At 43.5% G+C, this 15,338-nt stretch overlaps 1 protein-coding gene across 2 annotated transcripts in view; it reads left to right on the top strand.

Moving 5' to 3' along the window:
* Positions 1–262: 262 nt before the first annotated feature.
* LOC306783112 (protein kinase C-binding protein NELL2a-like) overlaps positions 263–15,338 on the top strand; it is a 65,251-nt gene continuing 50,175 nt past the window's right edge. For both annotated transcript variants that reach the window (XM_079276638.1, XM_079276639.1), the window contains exons 1-7: positions 263–632; positions 906–1,034; positions 8,683–8,833; positions 10,240–10,413; positions 11,302–11,398; positions 14,017–14,089; positions 15,128–15,210. In XM_079276638.1, the coding sequence (XP_079132764.1) occupies positions 581–632; positions 906–1,034; positions 8,683–8,833; positions 10,240–10,413; positions 11,302–11,398; positions 14,017–14,089; positions 15,128–15,210 (759 nt within the window). In that variant the 5' untranslated portion in view covers positions 263–580. The remainder of the gene's footprint in view (positions 633–905; positions 1,035–8,682; positions 8,834–10,239; positions 10,414–11,301; positions 11,399–14,016; positions 14,090–15,127; positions 15,211–15,338) is intronic.

Below are 15,338 nucleotides of genomic sequence, written 5' to 3' on the forward strand. Positions count from 1 at the left end.
GTTAAGATCACACAGTCAATCAATTTGCCAGGCTGGCCTGCTTGTTTTCTTGGGCAAAATCAATACGAGTGGCCTGTTTTGGATTCGTCAAGGGTTTTCTCATCTCGGGCCACAAGGGGGCTTCATTGTCCTTCTCTCTTTCTCTCACTCCTCGACAGGTTTCTCTCTCTCTCTCTCTCTCTCTCTCTCTCTCTCTCTCCCCACTCCTCCCTCAGTGGCCGCAGCTCTCATTCACGCTGCTGTAGGAGCGTCTGTTCAGCTGGTGAGGCAGCGGCAGCTCGCTTTGTGCATCCTGTGTTAGCCACCTGTGCCGCTGATGGTGCTGATGGCGCAAACCTTGCGTTACATGGAATAATTTGTAGACTGTTACCTTGCTCTTCTCCTATCCGGATTTGCTTCTTCTTCTTTTTTTATTGCATCATTGGGCATCCAAAGTTGTGATGATGCCTCCGCTCAGCATTTGGGATTGGTAATAGCCTTCTGCGCGAGGGTGATACATCATTCGCATGTGATTGAACAACACTTGTCTCTCGGAAGTGGACAAAACATGGACTAATTATTATTTTTTTATACATTCACCATGGGATTATCACAGCTATTTCTGGTTCTCTGCATATTTTGCGCCTCCTCAGGTAGGACACAGGGCTGTCACTGATTACAGTAACCATCTCTTGCAGCATGTAGACGATAAGATGAGATACAGATCATTTAATTATGTATTTTTTAAAGATACCTAGGCTTCACAAAAATAATCAGACCTACTTGATCTAGCAGCTTGCACACATTACATTTACCACCACATCTCTTCTCCTGACACCAGCAGGTTGATTTGTCTATATAGCATCACAGGTGTCCTTGTCCTGCTAACAACAATGACACTCTTGTTTTTTGTGTTTGCAAATTAGTTGTAGGCTTTGGGGTCGACCCTGCCCTGCGCATCAGCGTGTTTGATGAACTAACGCTTGAAGAAGGCTTTGATGGAGTTACTCAGGTCCAGGGCTTCCACAGCGAGTCTAGAGCTTTCCACTTCCAAGGTACAGTAACACACACTCCTTGTATTTTTGTTCAGAGATGGAAGATAAACTGTGCCAGATGAGATGTGAATGTATGTGACGCAAAGCTGACCAAAGTGCTTTTCATGAAAAGTGAGTGTTTAGTTTGAACAACTTGTAAGTCTAACAGGATGAAGCCCATTAAACCACAGATCAGCTCCTCTAGTGAGATGCCTGATTTGAAAATCTCCGATTATCTGATAATACCGGAGCCCTTACGCTTGTATTTGATTCTTACCGTCCGTAGCACAACCGTGCCGGAGACTTGTCAGCAGCAGCATGCGATGGATTTGCAGTTTTCCTAATGGGACTTAAGCTTGGGGGCCCTCAGACTGCCACCTGCCTGAACAATGGGCAATGTTAGGTCTTCATGAAAAAGTGGGGTGAGCCGGGCAAGCTGAGGGGGAGAGATGGGTGAATCACGCAAAGAATCAATGACAGACTGAGCATAATCCGATTAGGTAGGGACAAAACCCCGTGTTCACGGAGATGTATGTTGTGAGTGACTGGGCCCCTCGCTAGAATTTACCCATTGGTGATCTTCTGGAGTGTTAAAGCAGTCCGAACACTGACACTCTGTAACCAAAATATGAATGGGTAGAAGAGTGAGACAGATGTCCATGTTGTCAGTTGTGCGGCGGTGTGTGCGTAGGCCAAGTTAATCTCTGGCATTTAGTAAATGGCACTGTGCAAAATGGAGGTGTCAAAGCGGCGTACTTGACTTTTATATGCACTGTTTGGCCCAGTGTTACATCTCTGTCAGACTCATTACAACCCAAATGAGACTGTTAACAGCCCCATCACAGGGATGGAGATGTCTATTGTAACCCAGCCAAAAGTATCAACAGAGGGAATTGCTTTTGGCTCCCAAGATCAGCAGCAAAACCAAAGACGTGGCAACGTTCAAACCTTCACAAGGAGGAGCTCAACATGGATCGCATCATGTACCAAAGTAACAATGTTGTTTTGGGACAGAGACACACCACAATCGTTTGTCGGCATTTTTCCTCTCACCTCCTCGTTCCTGATGTCTTCTAATCTCCGCGCACAGCCGCTGAGACAGCAGCACTTCTGCATGGAGCAGCAAACTCCAGCACCTCTGTGAAGGCAGGCCATTTGATGTCCTCTCAGAAGTGCTCTGCACAGGCAGGTAGCGGAAGGGAGGGAGAGACACTACAAGGAAGAATTGGAGAAGGAGTAAATCACGACTGGCACCTCGCCATCATTACGCTCGCTTCTTTCTCGGGCGTTACCTTTGCTAGTTACCCGCGTTATTTATGACAGAGCTCGCCTCCATCCTTCATTTGGGACGTCTATGTTAAGTCAGCGTTGGGTGAGGGGGAGGCAGGGGGGGGGGGGCGAAGCAGACCTGGGCCTGCTGCTCGTTTGTGATCAGAAATAGACAGGCAGAGGCACATGCTGTAAAGATGCAAGAAGAGCGAGGGAGATAGAGAGAGCAGCTGAGATAAAAAGAGAATGAAAAGAGAGGAGAAACGCCGATCAGAGCTGTCTGCCAGCTGTTTGATAGACTGTGCTGATTCCACATGTATGGATGCTTGACTGGCTGGGACCAGCAGATAGGCCCTCGGTGACATTCCGACGCTCATTAGATAGCAGGCAGAACACATCCACGGCCGTTCCCTCCCGCCCGAAGGGAAGGCTGTTATCTGTGGGTGCTGGGTGGAGGCAGGAGGAGGGGTAGCTGCTGAGAGCTGAAAGAGAAGAAGCAGGGGGAGAGTGTAATTCCCAGTAAAGGAACGCGTATGTGTGTATGCGTGTGGATAAGCAAATGTGGTGTTCACATTGCTATGTATCTTTGTAGCTCTGTCTGCCACGGTGTGAGTGTGTTTTGTTTTGTGTCTGAGAAAGAGAAGAGCAGTGAGCAGTGGGGGGGGGGGGCTGTTTAGCGCACCCCTGCTGATGCTTTTGTAGGTAGCTGTCAGCGCTACATTGCATGGCATTAGGAGAGGTGGACCTCAGGGACGGGCATAATAGAGAGGGAGAAAAGCCCCAGGGCTATGCTCTTTTTATATCCTGATGCACGGTGATGCTCAGCCACGCCACAAAATCACCACATCATGAGCACTTCCCCCACCCTTTTTAATATCCAGACATCAAGATATCTATCTGTCTCTGTAAAAACAAGCACAGGGGCCACACCCAGGATCTCTCCCTTCCCCCAACACACATACACCAACACAGTCTGCCTCTCTGGCTACAAGCGTAGTATGGACCAAACTCATTTGAAGTGCAAACGACACGATCGCTGGAAGCACCCTTTCAGCTGCAGAGCAGGACTCCCCTGTAATTGTATCTGTGTTTGTGTGTGTGTGAACCCTGTCAGAGGCATGCACTGCCAGCGAGGTGTTTCCGTGTATGCTGTGGTGATGATGTCCCTGAATGCAGTGACACTGAAGTGTAACAGGATGGAAGAGACTCATTCATAACACAGCAACACTGTGTGTGTGTGTGTGAAGGAGGGAGGGAGGACGACAGAGGGGACTATGTGTGAATTTGAGTTTGTTATCCTGCATTAATGCGAGTGGAACAGATAAAAGTGTTTGCATAGGAATGGTAATAGTGTGTTCCCACTGTAGAGGCTGCAGTTGCTACTCGATACTCTGGAGTATTGTGCAGTATAGAAGGATGTAATCTAATGGGTGGGAGGGCAGCTTAGTCCTGTCGAGGCCAGATTCAAGCGTCTATATCAGAGAGCAGCTCCACTACTTTGTGCTGTTATTGTATTGAGCAGAATCCGAGGGAGCTGTTTTGTAGCGAACTCCACATTGAAAGGAAGGACAAGAAAGCAAAATGAGAATTTACCTACAGGAATCAATAAGGTAATTAACACTGACAAAAGAGGTTAGTGTAACATTCATGCTGAACTTTACGCCCTCTTTATGCGGTAAGGTGCTTTGAATAAGAGCCTCCGCTAGATGAATCACACAGTGGAGCTAGGGTTCCCATGCTGAGTATATTCTGCCATTTGTGTCATTGCAGTTTGTTGCACGATGCACTTTGAAACGCAATGTAATGTAGAGAAATGTGCTCGTATTGTGTAACTAATTACACAGCGAATAAAAACGCTGCCAATGGGGTAAAATGGGCACAAACAGCCTGATTGTTTTCAGCACAACAATCTAGGCCTTTAAACATTTCAAATAATCATGAGCACACGAGTGACTTTGTATCAAACCGCCATAAAATAGGGTGACTTGCAAGAGAGAAATTAAAAAAGAGTGGTTCAAGTCATAGCAGCCAAGATATTCTCACTTGATCCAATGACGGCACTAAACGCTGCCCATAATGTCACTCAGCGTTGTTGTTCGACAGTTCCTTCCCGGAGAAGATCACAGCTTTAAGTCTCCTAGCCGCCAGTTTGTAACAAAGCTTTTCAGTTGACATTTGTACTCTCCAAACCCAAGCTAAGCCACTTTCTCTCAGACATCTCCCGCCAAAACAACGGGAGTTGTTGACGAGAGAATTGACGTTCACTTGTAGAATGGTTGGAGATTTAGCTATATATATATATAAGCAAGGATACTCTTGAACATGTCAAGTTAAAGCTGCTCGAAGCTGTTGTCTCTTCAATTCTGCTGAGTTAAGGAATAAGTATCTGAAAACAGAAAGATCGAAAAGAAACAACTGTGATAGGATATTAAACCATTTTCACCTTGATGGAAAAGAGCTTGAAGGACATGTTTCCAACATTTCTGCATCAGATAAATCAGTTGGGTTTTCCAAAGTTACAGACTTTTTTGAATGAAATTCCCTCTCTGTGCCTCCTCAGTCTCCTTGCTGAGCCGCAGCAGAGGGATAGTAACTAAAAGGGATGATTTGGTTTAAAAATACTAACTTTTGAAAAGTACCCGACTGATTTGTGTGACAGACTGAATAAGTCTCACATTAGTTTCAGCTGAACTTTATTTTGTATTTTTGTGCAGAAGGAGGAATGTGCATTTTCTCCTCTCATCTCTTACATTTAAATGACTTTCATTGCTTTGGGGCTAGTGGTCGATGTTCTTATAGGCACGTAAGTACTGTATTAGGACGGGCTTAAGCAGGAGGCTCGAAAGAGTGTGGAGGCTGATTGTTTCAAGAATCTTCGATAATCAGATGGATTTTTTCTCAGCAACATAATGCAGCAATCTGCTTTATTCTTTCTCCCATTTTCAGAAGATCCTTATCAATTTGTATTTGGAACATTTTGAAAGAACTGTACGGCGCGGCACATCTCGAATGCAACTTTTAGGACTCAGTGGAGGGACTAATTTTTTTTTGTATGATCTTATGGTGGACCTTTGACAGATATCACATTTTCGTCTCGTTAAAAAAGACACGGCAGGTGACACTTGCTTAACACAACATAATCCAGTCAAAACCCCATTTCCTTCCACATATGCTGTGTTTTTTTTGTTGTTGTAGCATATTCTGTTACGTTTCCCAAAAAGTCACCCAACCTTTCCAAACTGTTGACTGACATCATCCCCAACTCCCTGCGGTCAAAGTCGGCTGTTGCTGATTTCTGAGGCGAGCCTGATCCTCTGTTCCACACAGGAGCACCGGTGACCATGGAGATATTTATTTCCCTCCAGGGCAGTTATACAGTTGGGTGACTCGAAGGCTGTCATTAGCTCTGTGTACGTGTGAATGTCAGACAGGCGGTCACTGGGGAGGTGATCTGAGAATTGGGGAGAAATTGCTGGCCAAAGCAGTCCTGGAGGTGCCCTTGGCTCGGTTCCGTATTTGTTCAAGGAGAGTGGAGACACGGTGGGGGGAGACGGCCAGCCCAATGCAGATCGACTGAGCGGGGTGGAGGGGGGGGTTGGTCGTATGTGTGTATGCATCGATCCATCATTGTGTTAGCCCATGTTTCTGCATATCTTTGTGCCCGTATTTTTATTTTAATTGACTCAATGTTCGAAGCAATAGGCCGGTCAAAATGTCTGCCTCATGGTGTCCGTGTGTGTCTGTCCGTGTGGCCTACTACACCTGTTTGCGCGTGTGTTGACAGTAATGAAGGGTTTGGAGTTTGCTGCCGGTGGAGAGTTTATCATTACTCTAATCCCTCTGGAGAGATCTCCTCTTGCCTAAACCTCCCACACATATCCTTCTCTGCACTCAGGCCGGCAGATAAAAGGTGTTGTTTGAAATTTGCTCTGTCATTTTTCAAATATAGAAAACATTAGGTAATAAGAAAATAGAGCACACTTTTACTCGGTATGTGTTCCTTCCTCTGCTTATTGGATCGCTGTCTTTTTTCAGACCCCTCTTGGCTCGATGTGCTTAGTGCATCTCATGGCTCACTCTTAACTGGTCGAGAGTTGGCTTATTTGCAAAATGTTGTTGAAGAGTTGTTGCAAAGAGGTAGGAGGTGTTATTTTGTCCTGGCAATCCAGAGACTAAAGAATGAAAGTCCTCATTATTCACATACAGAAGTGTCTGTGATCGTCTTATCTAATTTCAGTATTACTGTTGTTAGTACCAATTTCCTAAGGAAAATAATTAGATTAGAATTCAAACATGTAATCAACGTAAAAATATACTTCGGCCTGTCCTTCAGGGCATGTTCTATTTGTTGGAAGAAAGGTGGAAACTCTACCGTGTTCCAGTACAAAAACTCTCTGTAAATACAGTTCGAAGTGAAAGCAGTGTGCGAGAAAAGGATTGTGGCAAAGCTGGACTCTCAAGCTGTGCTGCAGGGCACCTGTTCTAAATGCTAAATGTGTGAGCATTGGATTGGTGCAGCGCTGCCAATATACGTCCATGAGAACGCAGTGATGGGAGTCTGAGGGGATTACAGCTGTGTGGGTACGAGGGGTCAAACTAAATAAGACCACATTAGACAGTTTAAGATTAGGAATGAAGCCGAGGGATGGAAATCGTGGCCTGAGTGTAACCATTAAAGCACAATGTACCCAGGAGATAAGATTAGGCTATAGCCGAAAGCTACGCTTGCTACGATGCTACTGAGCCTGAGGCTTTTAGAGATCTCCAGTCAGCTGATAAAACTCTGTATGTCTCAAAAACTGTTTTCTCACGATCAGCCGGTCCACATAGCCTGTAAACAACTCGGATGGATGACAAGAGCAGTGTCTTGTGCTGAAAAATGTGCTGATAGGAATTTTATGTGCTAGATCATAATTTCCAGGCTATTTTGTGTCAGTATCTCACATCAGAGTGGTATTTAGAAGCAGGTGGCCGCCCCATCCAGGCGCCTGCCAATAGATAATCGACCAAAGGCCCCCCACAGCAGGACCACATTGATTTGGCAGAAGGGAATGCTGGCCTTCTCCTCACAGCACAAAGTCATCTACCGCTCTTTCATGAACGTTTTTAGTAAATGCAGACATGTTGCCGCTATAGCATGTCTTAATCCTCCTTTGAGTGCCTGTCAAGAGCGTTGAGATCATTGTGCTTTTCGTACAGGCAACCCGACACAGACCAATCTCATCACTCCATCTGAATGAGAAGACGTCTCCACCCTCCAATCCCCCAAAGTCCCATTTGAAGCAACCTCATTCCCTTCCAAGACTGGTGATGAGAGTCATCCACTCATTGATCAAAGGCTCATGGCCGCCAAGCTGGGAGCAGGTTCCTCTGTCCAAACGCCCCTCCAAACAAGAATGATTTCCTATAATTTCTGAGATCATTGTCAACAGTGGTCATTTGGTGATTAAGTGGGATCTGTTGATGGCAGCAGATTATTGCTGGGCAGAACTCCTGTTGCGGTCATTAGACCATCTGTCCCACCTCAGCCAATGACACTGGAATCATACTCCACTGGCAATGCATCTATTTCCATCTAATCTAGTGAGCACAATAAATTCAGAGTGAAAGTAAAAGAAGAGTATGAAAACATTGTATCCTATATAACCGATGAGTACACTGTGAGTGCCAGTCCTCATCATGACATTGCTGCTTGCTGGTTTTCACATTGCATTGTGTTAATTGGTTACGAACCCACCAGCTGGAAGTAATCTTAATACACTGAGGAAAAGCTGCCACTCTAGCTTCCTGGAGCGCTTAAGTGTGCCAGGGCATCTTGCATTCATCCCGTAGCTGGAAGTGAACTCTTTGATGTGATTGCTTCTGAGAAATGTTATCATTTATTGATGACTCCATTAAAGTAGCATAGACGTCTGTGTAGAGTTGGAGGGGAGGGAGGGGCCACACTGGTGCAAACAGGAGCTTACGCGCTAACGACACAGTCTTGATTTGTCATTTATGAATTCAAATTCGCCAAGAGTTTATGTGAATACATCAAATATTTACAGCTTATGGCCTGTGAAATCCCAACCAACTGGTCTCTTCTCCTGTACAGCAGATGTTCCTGTTTCCTTGTATCCCTAAAATGTCACAACCATAGGAATTGGCTCTCAATGGTGTGAATAATAGAAGTCATAGCAATAATAATAGCGATGAAAGAGCCTATACCATTCCACATGGGGGACCTTAAATTGCTCCAGCTGGTTAGGGCAGCACCTTGCATGGTGGCCTGCTACCATCTGTCTGTGAGTGCCTGTGTTTGAATGGCTGAAAGAGAGGCAAATTGGAAAGCGTTTTGGGTAAAAGCGCTATATAAATGGAGCCATTTACATAATATCTGATATTTCTCTCTTCATCCTAGGGTCTGCCAGGCAAGTGATGGCTCCTGCTGAGGTCTCAGAGAAAATGGTCCAGAAGCTGAGAGGCAAGAATGAGTTTACTGTGCTGGCGACCCTCAAACAAGATCACCTCAACTCTGGGGTCATCCTCTCCATTCATCACTCTGAGCACAGGTATGATAAGCTCACATTTTACAGCACAATGTGATTATAATAGGTGCTTTAATACATCGAAAAAGGGTTGCCCATGCCATTCATTCAAAATATCACCACATTTGTTATTTGGATATACTTGCAGAAATATACAGCACATTTCCAAATGAGTGTTGCATACAATGTGAAAACATGCATATTGTGAAGTTAATTTGAGGTGTATACTTTGGCAGTGTGAGACAGAACCTGGAGCCCAAAATGTGACACGGAGCGCTGTAAAGCTGCTTACAAAGCCCCGCTGATAAACCATAATTGAAGTTGTTTTCTAAATTTAGTACCACCCTCTGTTTTGTCTTATTAGCAGTCTGTAATATGTTGATTGAAACCTAAATATTTGTATTTGATCAGTATTTCGATGTTTTACACGCCAGTCGAGTATAAACACAGCAAATCATCCCGGGTGCCAACTTATTATTCACAGTCCATCAACGATCCAAACATTGAGTCTGGAATTGCGGATCAAAAACTGATGAGACACTATCTGCAGTTAGCATGCTAATGTTTTCCATTAGTTAGTGGTAGCTGAGCCGTTGGATGATCAGAACGGCAATCTGAATCCACATAATGCGTTGATTGAACAGTTTATACATTAAAGTCGGTCCTGAGAAGAGAGCTCGCCGGGATGTTAATGACTTTCCCCGCTGCTGATTAGCTTTCCCAGCTATTCATATGCAACAAAGCAGCACTGCATGCTTTTATTCGGAAACATGGAAAGGACAAATTCAGAGTGTTAACCATTGCATTCACGGAGCCGGGATTATTGTGCATGCATGGCTGGGGGAGAGTAAATCTATTAGATATGGCTTGCAGATGAATCAATCCATTGCTACACTTGCATTCTCTTTTGAATAATGTTTCCAGCAAATGGCCCATGTTCAAATACGTAAGTCCGTCTTTAAAGGCAGAGGTGATGAGTGTGTATCGGCAGCTCTTGCCATTAGTGTCACTATGCTGGGTGAATCTCAGTGCTGTGGAGAAGGGGATTCTGCTGGAATACTAATACGCCAATGTAAAGAGCTGAACCATGTGGGCCATTGTTGCATGTTGCTGATGTTGCACTTAGCAGCCGTATAGTACCATAATGCTTGACTAGCGGTGTGATTAAATTCTAAATGGTGCTGCATATCAGAGGAGATGGGAGTGCACTGCTTGGAAACGAGTGACGTGTCAGCACTGTGCTGAGAGGGGCCCCCAGTTTAGACACTCCTGCGATGCATGCAGGTGTTTGAGTGAACAGAGAGAGAAGGTTTCAGGTGTAGTAATGAGACATTAATGCAACATGACTGTACAGTGCAGGGATTGCAAATTCTCAGAGAAACTGAGAGTTGTGTGGCTGTTACTAGAAGCAGGTTGTTTGGATTCTGCAGGTTCCTGGAGCTGGAGAGCAGTGGCCAGCGCAGTGAGGTGCGTCTTCACTACCGTACCAAAGGCCAACAGCCCCACACTGAGGTGTTCCCTTACAGCCTGGCTGACGACCAGTGGCACAAGGTCTCCGTGGCCGTCAGTGCCTCTCATGTTATACTACACATCGACTGCAACAGGTAAGATGCTGGGGATGAATTAATATATATTGGATTTGACAATGAAATTAAAATGCTGTAGTTTGGGATAATACTGATGGGAGGCTATCCAGTTGTTTAATTAATTTAAACTGAAACATCAGATATTAAAGGGTTTCAAACTAACTTTAGGCAAGGCAAGGCAAGTTTATTTGTATAGCACATTTCAACAACAAGGTAATTCAAAGTGCTTTACATAAAACCATTAAAAGCATCAAAACATAAGGCAAAAGAAAAGGAGATTTAAAAACAATTAAGAACATTCATTGCATTAAAACATTTTTAAAAAAAACGTAGTAACGGATCTGTTTTTGTTATTGGCAGATAATCTGATTTGTGGTGTAGGAATTGTTGTCAGGAAAGGAACAGTTAGATTGGTGCATTTACTTTAAATGACCACCTGTAGCTGTCACATAGCATCTGATTTTATTCAAAGTTCAAAATGTTTAATTTCCAAGCGTCTCTGGTAAAAATAAATAAAAACAAAGTGGTCGATGGAAACATTTCAGCAGGGAACACTGTGCTGCTATACGGATGAATGATTGAATGATTTCAATGCTGGTCAAACGCACCTGGAGTTGACCCGCATTATACGTGCATCTGCTGCATGAAAGGAGTGATACTGTTTACGTGCAAAGATCCTCCCTGGCACAAAAATAGGAGCAGACGGCAGCACCGTGTGTATCAAGGAAAGCATGCGGCTATCCATACCGTCCTCAGGGAAAGAGTTAAAAGCAGGATTTAACAGGGCAGGACCTGCAGTGCAGGGGGTTATTGTCGCTCTAAATTGATGAAAATAGGTTAGAAATCAATTTAAAAATATTGAACATCTTTAACATAACTTCTAACCATTGTGTATTTCTTTTGCAGGATCTATGAGCGGGTCGTGGAAGCCCCGTACATGGACATACCTGAGGATGCTTCCTTCTGGCTCGGACAGAGAAACACTGCCCATGGTTTCTTCAAGGTGAGCAACTTCCCTCTCAGAGTATGAATGTCGATGCCTGTCCTGATCTGTGATAAATGATTCAGAATGGCAGGGGCGAGTAATCCCCTCCCCCAAACTTGGTTCACACTGTATCTTCTCATTGTTTGGCTTGTTTGGCTTGTTTGGTTATATTCATTGTAGCTGCTGGCTTTAATTGCATGCATTTCTCAAGGCCTACCATTTTAATGTGACGGTTGTTCTGCACCCTAGGAATTGACTTTTTTTTGCTATTGTCATTATTTGTTCCCTTTCCCTTCGTCTGCAGCTAAGCCCAGTGCAATTATCTCAGCCACCCCCACAACGCCGATTTGGGAGAAATCATTAAATAGCCTCTGGACTATGCTCATTAAGCTTAGTCCATAGTGTTGTTTATCAGGCACGGAGACACACACCGCCTCTCCCAGACTGGACTGCACTCTGAAATGTCCCACCTGTGGAGACATGTCGGGGCAAAATGTCAGCTTACCTGCAGCTATAACTATTTTAATCAGTCTGCTGACTGGCTCTGCGTCCGATGGTGCGGTGATGTTTATAGGTGTGAGTGTGTGGTAATGCTTTTCACATTGTGTCCTGGCTCTTCAGTTTCCGCTGTGTTAATTGGCAGATGAAAGAAGCCTTGGAGGTCACTCACTAATCTTGTCACGTAGCAGCATCTCTCCTCGCCCCTCTCTGAAGCCTTGATTAGTTGCGAGGAAGGCACGTCTCCTTTCAAAACACACTGCTTCATTAGCACACACACACACTCTCACACACACAAACAGTCGACGTCCGTACGTGGGTGTCAGCCGAAGACGACGAAACCACATCCTCAACAGTGATAGTAAATACTTATAATATCAGAATGAGCATATCTGCACCTCTGCTTCACAGCTCAATACATATCTATTTACAGTTCACACACATCGTAAGAGAGCTAAATCTATTTTATCTCACTTATCCGGTGACACTGTTTTGGAATTTCATCAGGGGTGTGCCGTTTGTTGTGGATTTGTATGCAGATGTCGCAAATTGTTCTACATTCTAACTTGGAAGGCTGAAAACTATTTCCTTTTAATTCAGGCAATCCCAAATGCATCGAGAAACAGCAGGAGTGTTCCTCAGATTTGCTGTTAGTCTGACAGGGTATATCTTCTCATGATTGTTTCAACTTTGAAGGAAATGTATCTTAGTGCAACAGAAGTGATTCAGCGCTCACTCTGCCACTAGTTGTTTTTCACGAATTCACATTTCCGGTACAGATGGGAGAACCATGGAGGTCCCACATGTTACTGCAGTAAACATGTCGCCGACACAGAGGAATCACTCTGGAGAGTTCACAATGTCTCGCTTCTTTCAGTCGCCAGAAGGTGCAAAGCAAAGTCTAGCAACTGGTTGTTTTTATAGTGGTGCATTACAACACAGGAGGTCGTTGGGTTTTTAAATCTTTTTAATTTTACATCTAATCCTGCATCTCATGTTATTTATTCCTTATTGCAATTATCTCTTGTTATCAACCAAAAATATTTGTCTTTTCTTTCTGTAAAATGACGGATTCATCCTAAACTCAGGGGCAGAACACATATATTTATCCAATCAAATGTGATCATATACTGTAAATCTGCATTTGACCTTTAGCTCGTAGATTATAGGATATCATAAGAAGTGGGTTTTTGGACTTCAGTTGGACAAAACTTTGTTTCGGAAAAATGTATCTGAGATCTAATTCATGATTTAGATTATTGACAGCTCCTTATCTCTGTCACTTTTAAGTGATCCAAGATTTTTAGGACGCTCCAACTGCCGTTTCGCTGTGAAACTACCTGTCCAGAAACAAAAAGGTAGGAACAGCGTAGTATAGTCTTAAGGTTTCATTTCAAGTTTGACAGACCCAACTCCAATCTGCTTCCATTTCAGCACGTTGCCGTAAATAAATCAGCAAATCATTTCCGCAGGATTTTTAATTTATAGCTGGTAAATTGAAGTGGCAAGACAATTTAAAAAACAATTTCTCCTAAATTGCACGGCTCCACTTCTGTAAGAGAAATAAATCCACTCAAGGAACAAACCGGCCCAGGTTTCCATGGCGACAGAGTATCCGTGTGCATACGTGTATAAGTGTGTGTGTGTGTGTGTGTGTGTGTGTGTGGGTGTGTGTTTCGGCCACAGGACGAAAGGCTATCAATTGAGTGTTATGTATCAAATTAAATCTGTATCTCCTGTTTATGCTTATCAGAGGAGAGTGGAGGAAAACTCGGACAACTCTCGCATCGTTCGCTCACTTAACTTCCTGCTGTTGCCCGGTTATGAGATGATTCATCCGAGCGACAACCGTGGAGACACATTATCTCACAACTAACTTCTCTGTCTCCCACTCCCCAGAAAAATACATTTGCACTCACTTTCGGATTTAAAGCTGTTTCACTGTGTTCTGTTTTATGATTGCGGCAGTTACCAAGGCTCCCATATCATCTCATCTGGAAAACGTACCACACTTCGACACCACTGGCGTTACCCACTGACTACACATTAACATGCTTCATTTTATTTGTATCGCCTGCCTGCCTTATAAGTCGTCGTTCCCTTTGATTGAAATGTTTGTTGTGTGTCTGTGTTTGCAGGGAGTGATGCAGGACGTGCAGATCCTGGTGATGCCACAGGGTTACATCGCACAGTGTCCAGATCTGAACAGAAGTGAGTGCAGCTTCTTCCTGAACACATTAAAGAGACATTTCATTGAGTGTTTCATTTCATTTAAATGACTTCTGGCAAGGCACTTGATTGCACTGATTTGCTTTTTTTATGTTAATTCTTGAAAGGTTATACTCGCAGGAGTAAAACTGCTTTAAAACAGCTCAGCAATTGAGAAACCGTTTTCCCCTCGTTAATGCTTAAGTTATTGAAATGTTTTGCAATTTGTAAATCCATTAGGAAAAGGGAGAATTCCCACAGTCTCTCCTGAGAAAGTGTGAAATGCTTCGTTGTGTCCACAACTTGAAGTTTGTCTGTATGAGGAACCCATCCCACTCATTTAAGAAATTTAATAATATAAGTATATTAATTCATCAAAATCTTAGTCCAGCATAACTTTTTGCATCGATGTGGTTATTTTTGACACACTGCAATGATCAAAGACTGTCTCCTAGTGCAGCGACACCCTTTTTCTCGGATGTTATGATGATGCATTTTTGCAGTGGCACTATGTTCTTTGCCTATCTCACCATGATGGCTGTTGCAGCTCATGCTAACTATCCAGCTGTGCAGTTTGTTGCAGATAAGCAGTTTCCCCGGCTCACGGGGGAGACACACAAACTGTTCATGCTTTGAAATTATTTTCACACCGATTTTATTTCCCCACACATCCAAATGTTGCCAGAGGATACTACTTACTGCAGTTTACATTAAATGAGTTTTACTCTTGAGAGAGAGGGACACCTCCAAAAATATTTACAACAATAGAAAGGGAAGAGAGAAAGTCCAGTGAGCTGCTGCTGATGTCCCTTAAAGTAAGTAAATATGTAAATAAATACAAACAAATGGTAAGATTATATGTTCGTGCTGTAGACCATTTTTTTATGCCAGGATTAGTTCTAAAGTTAATATTTAATAATAAAAAAAAATTTAAATGAATTACGTATATCACAATTTATTAAAAGTTGTACGTGCACACCTTTTTTCTGTCATTAAAACTGTACTAAACAACATTGTGCCGTATTGTCTCTTGTATCTCAGCATGCCCAACCTGCAATGATTTCCACGGACTTGTGCAGAAAATCATGGAGCTGCAGGATATCCTTGCTAAAACATCCAGCAAGGTAATGTAATGTGACTTAATTTGACATTTAGCCCACAAATGTAGTATTAACTTAAGAAAATGACAGTAATTGCCATTTTCAATAAACTGTTACAATTAGAAATGGTGCTATAGCATGAAATATCCACT

Source organism: Melanostigma gelatinosum, assembly GCF_949748355.1.
Source record: "Melanostigma gelatinosum genome assembly, chromosome: 1".
Taxonomy (NCBI): domain Eukaryota; kingdom Metazoa; phylum Chordata; class Actinopteri; order Perciformes; family Zoarcidae; genus Melanostigma; species Melanostigma gelatinosum.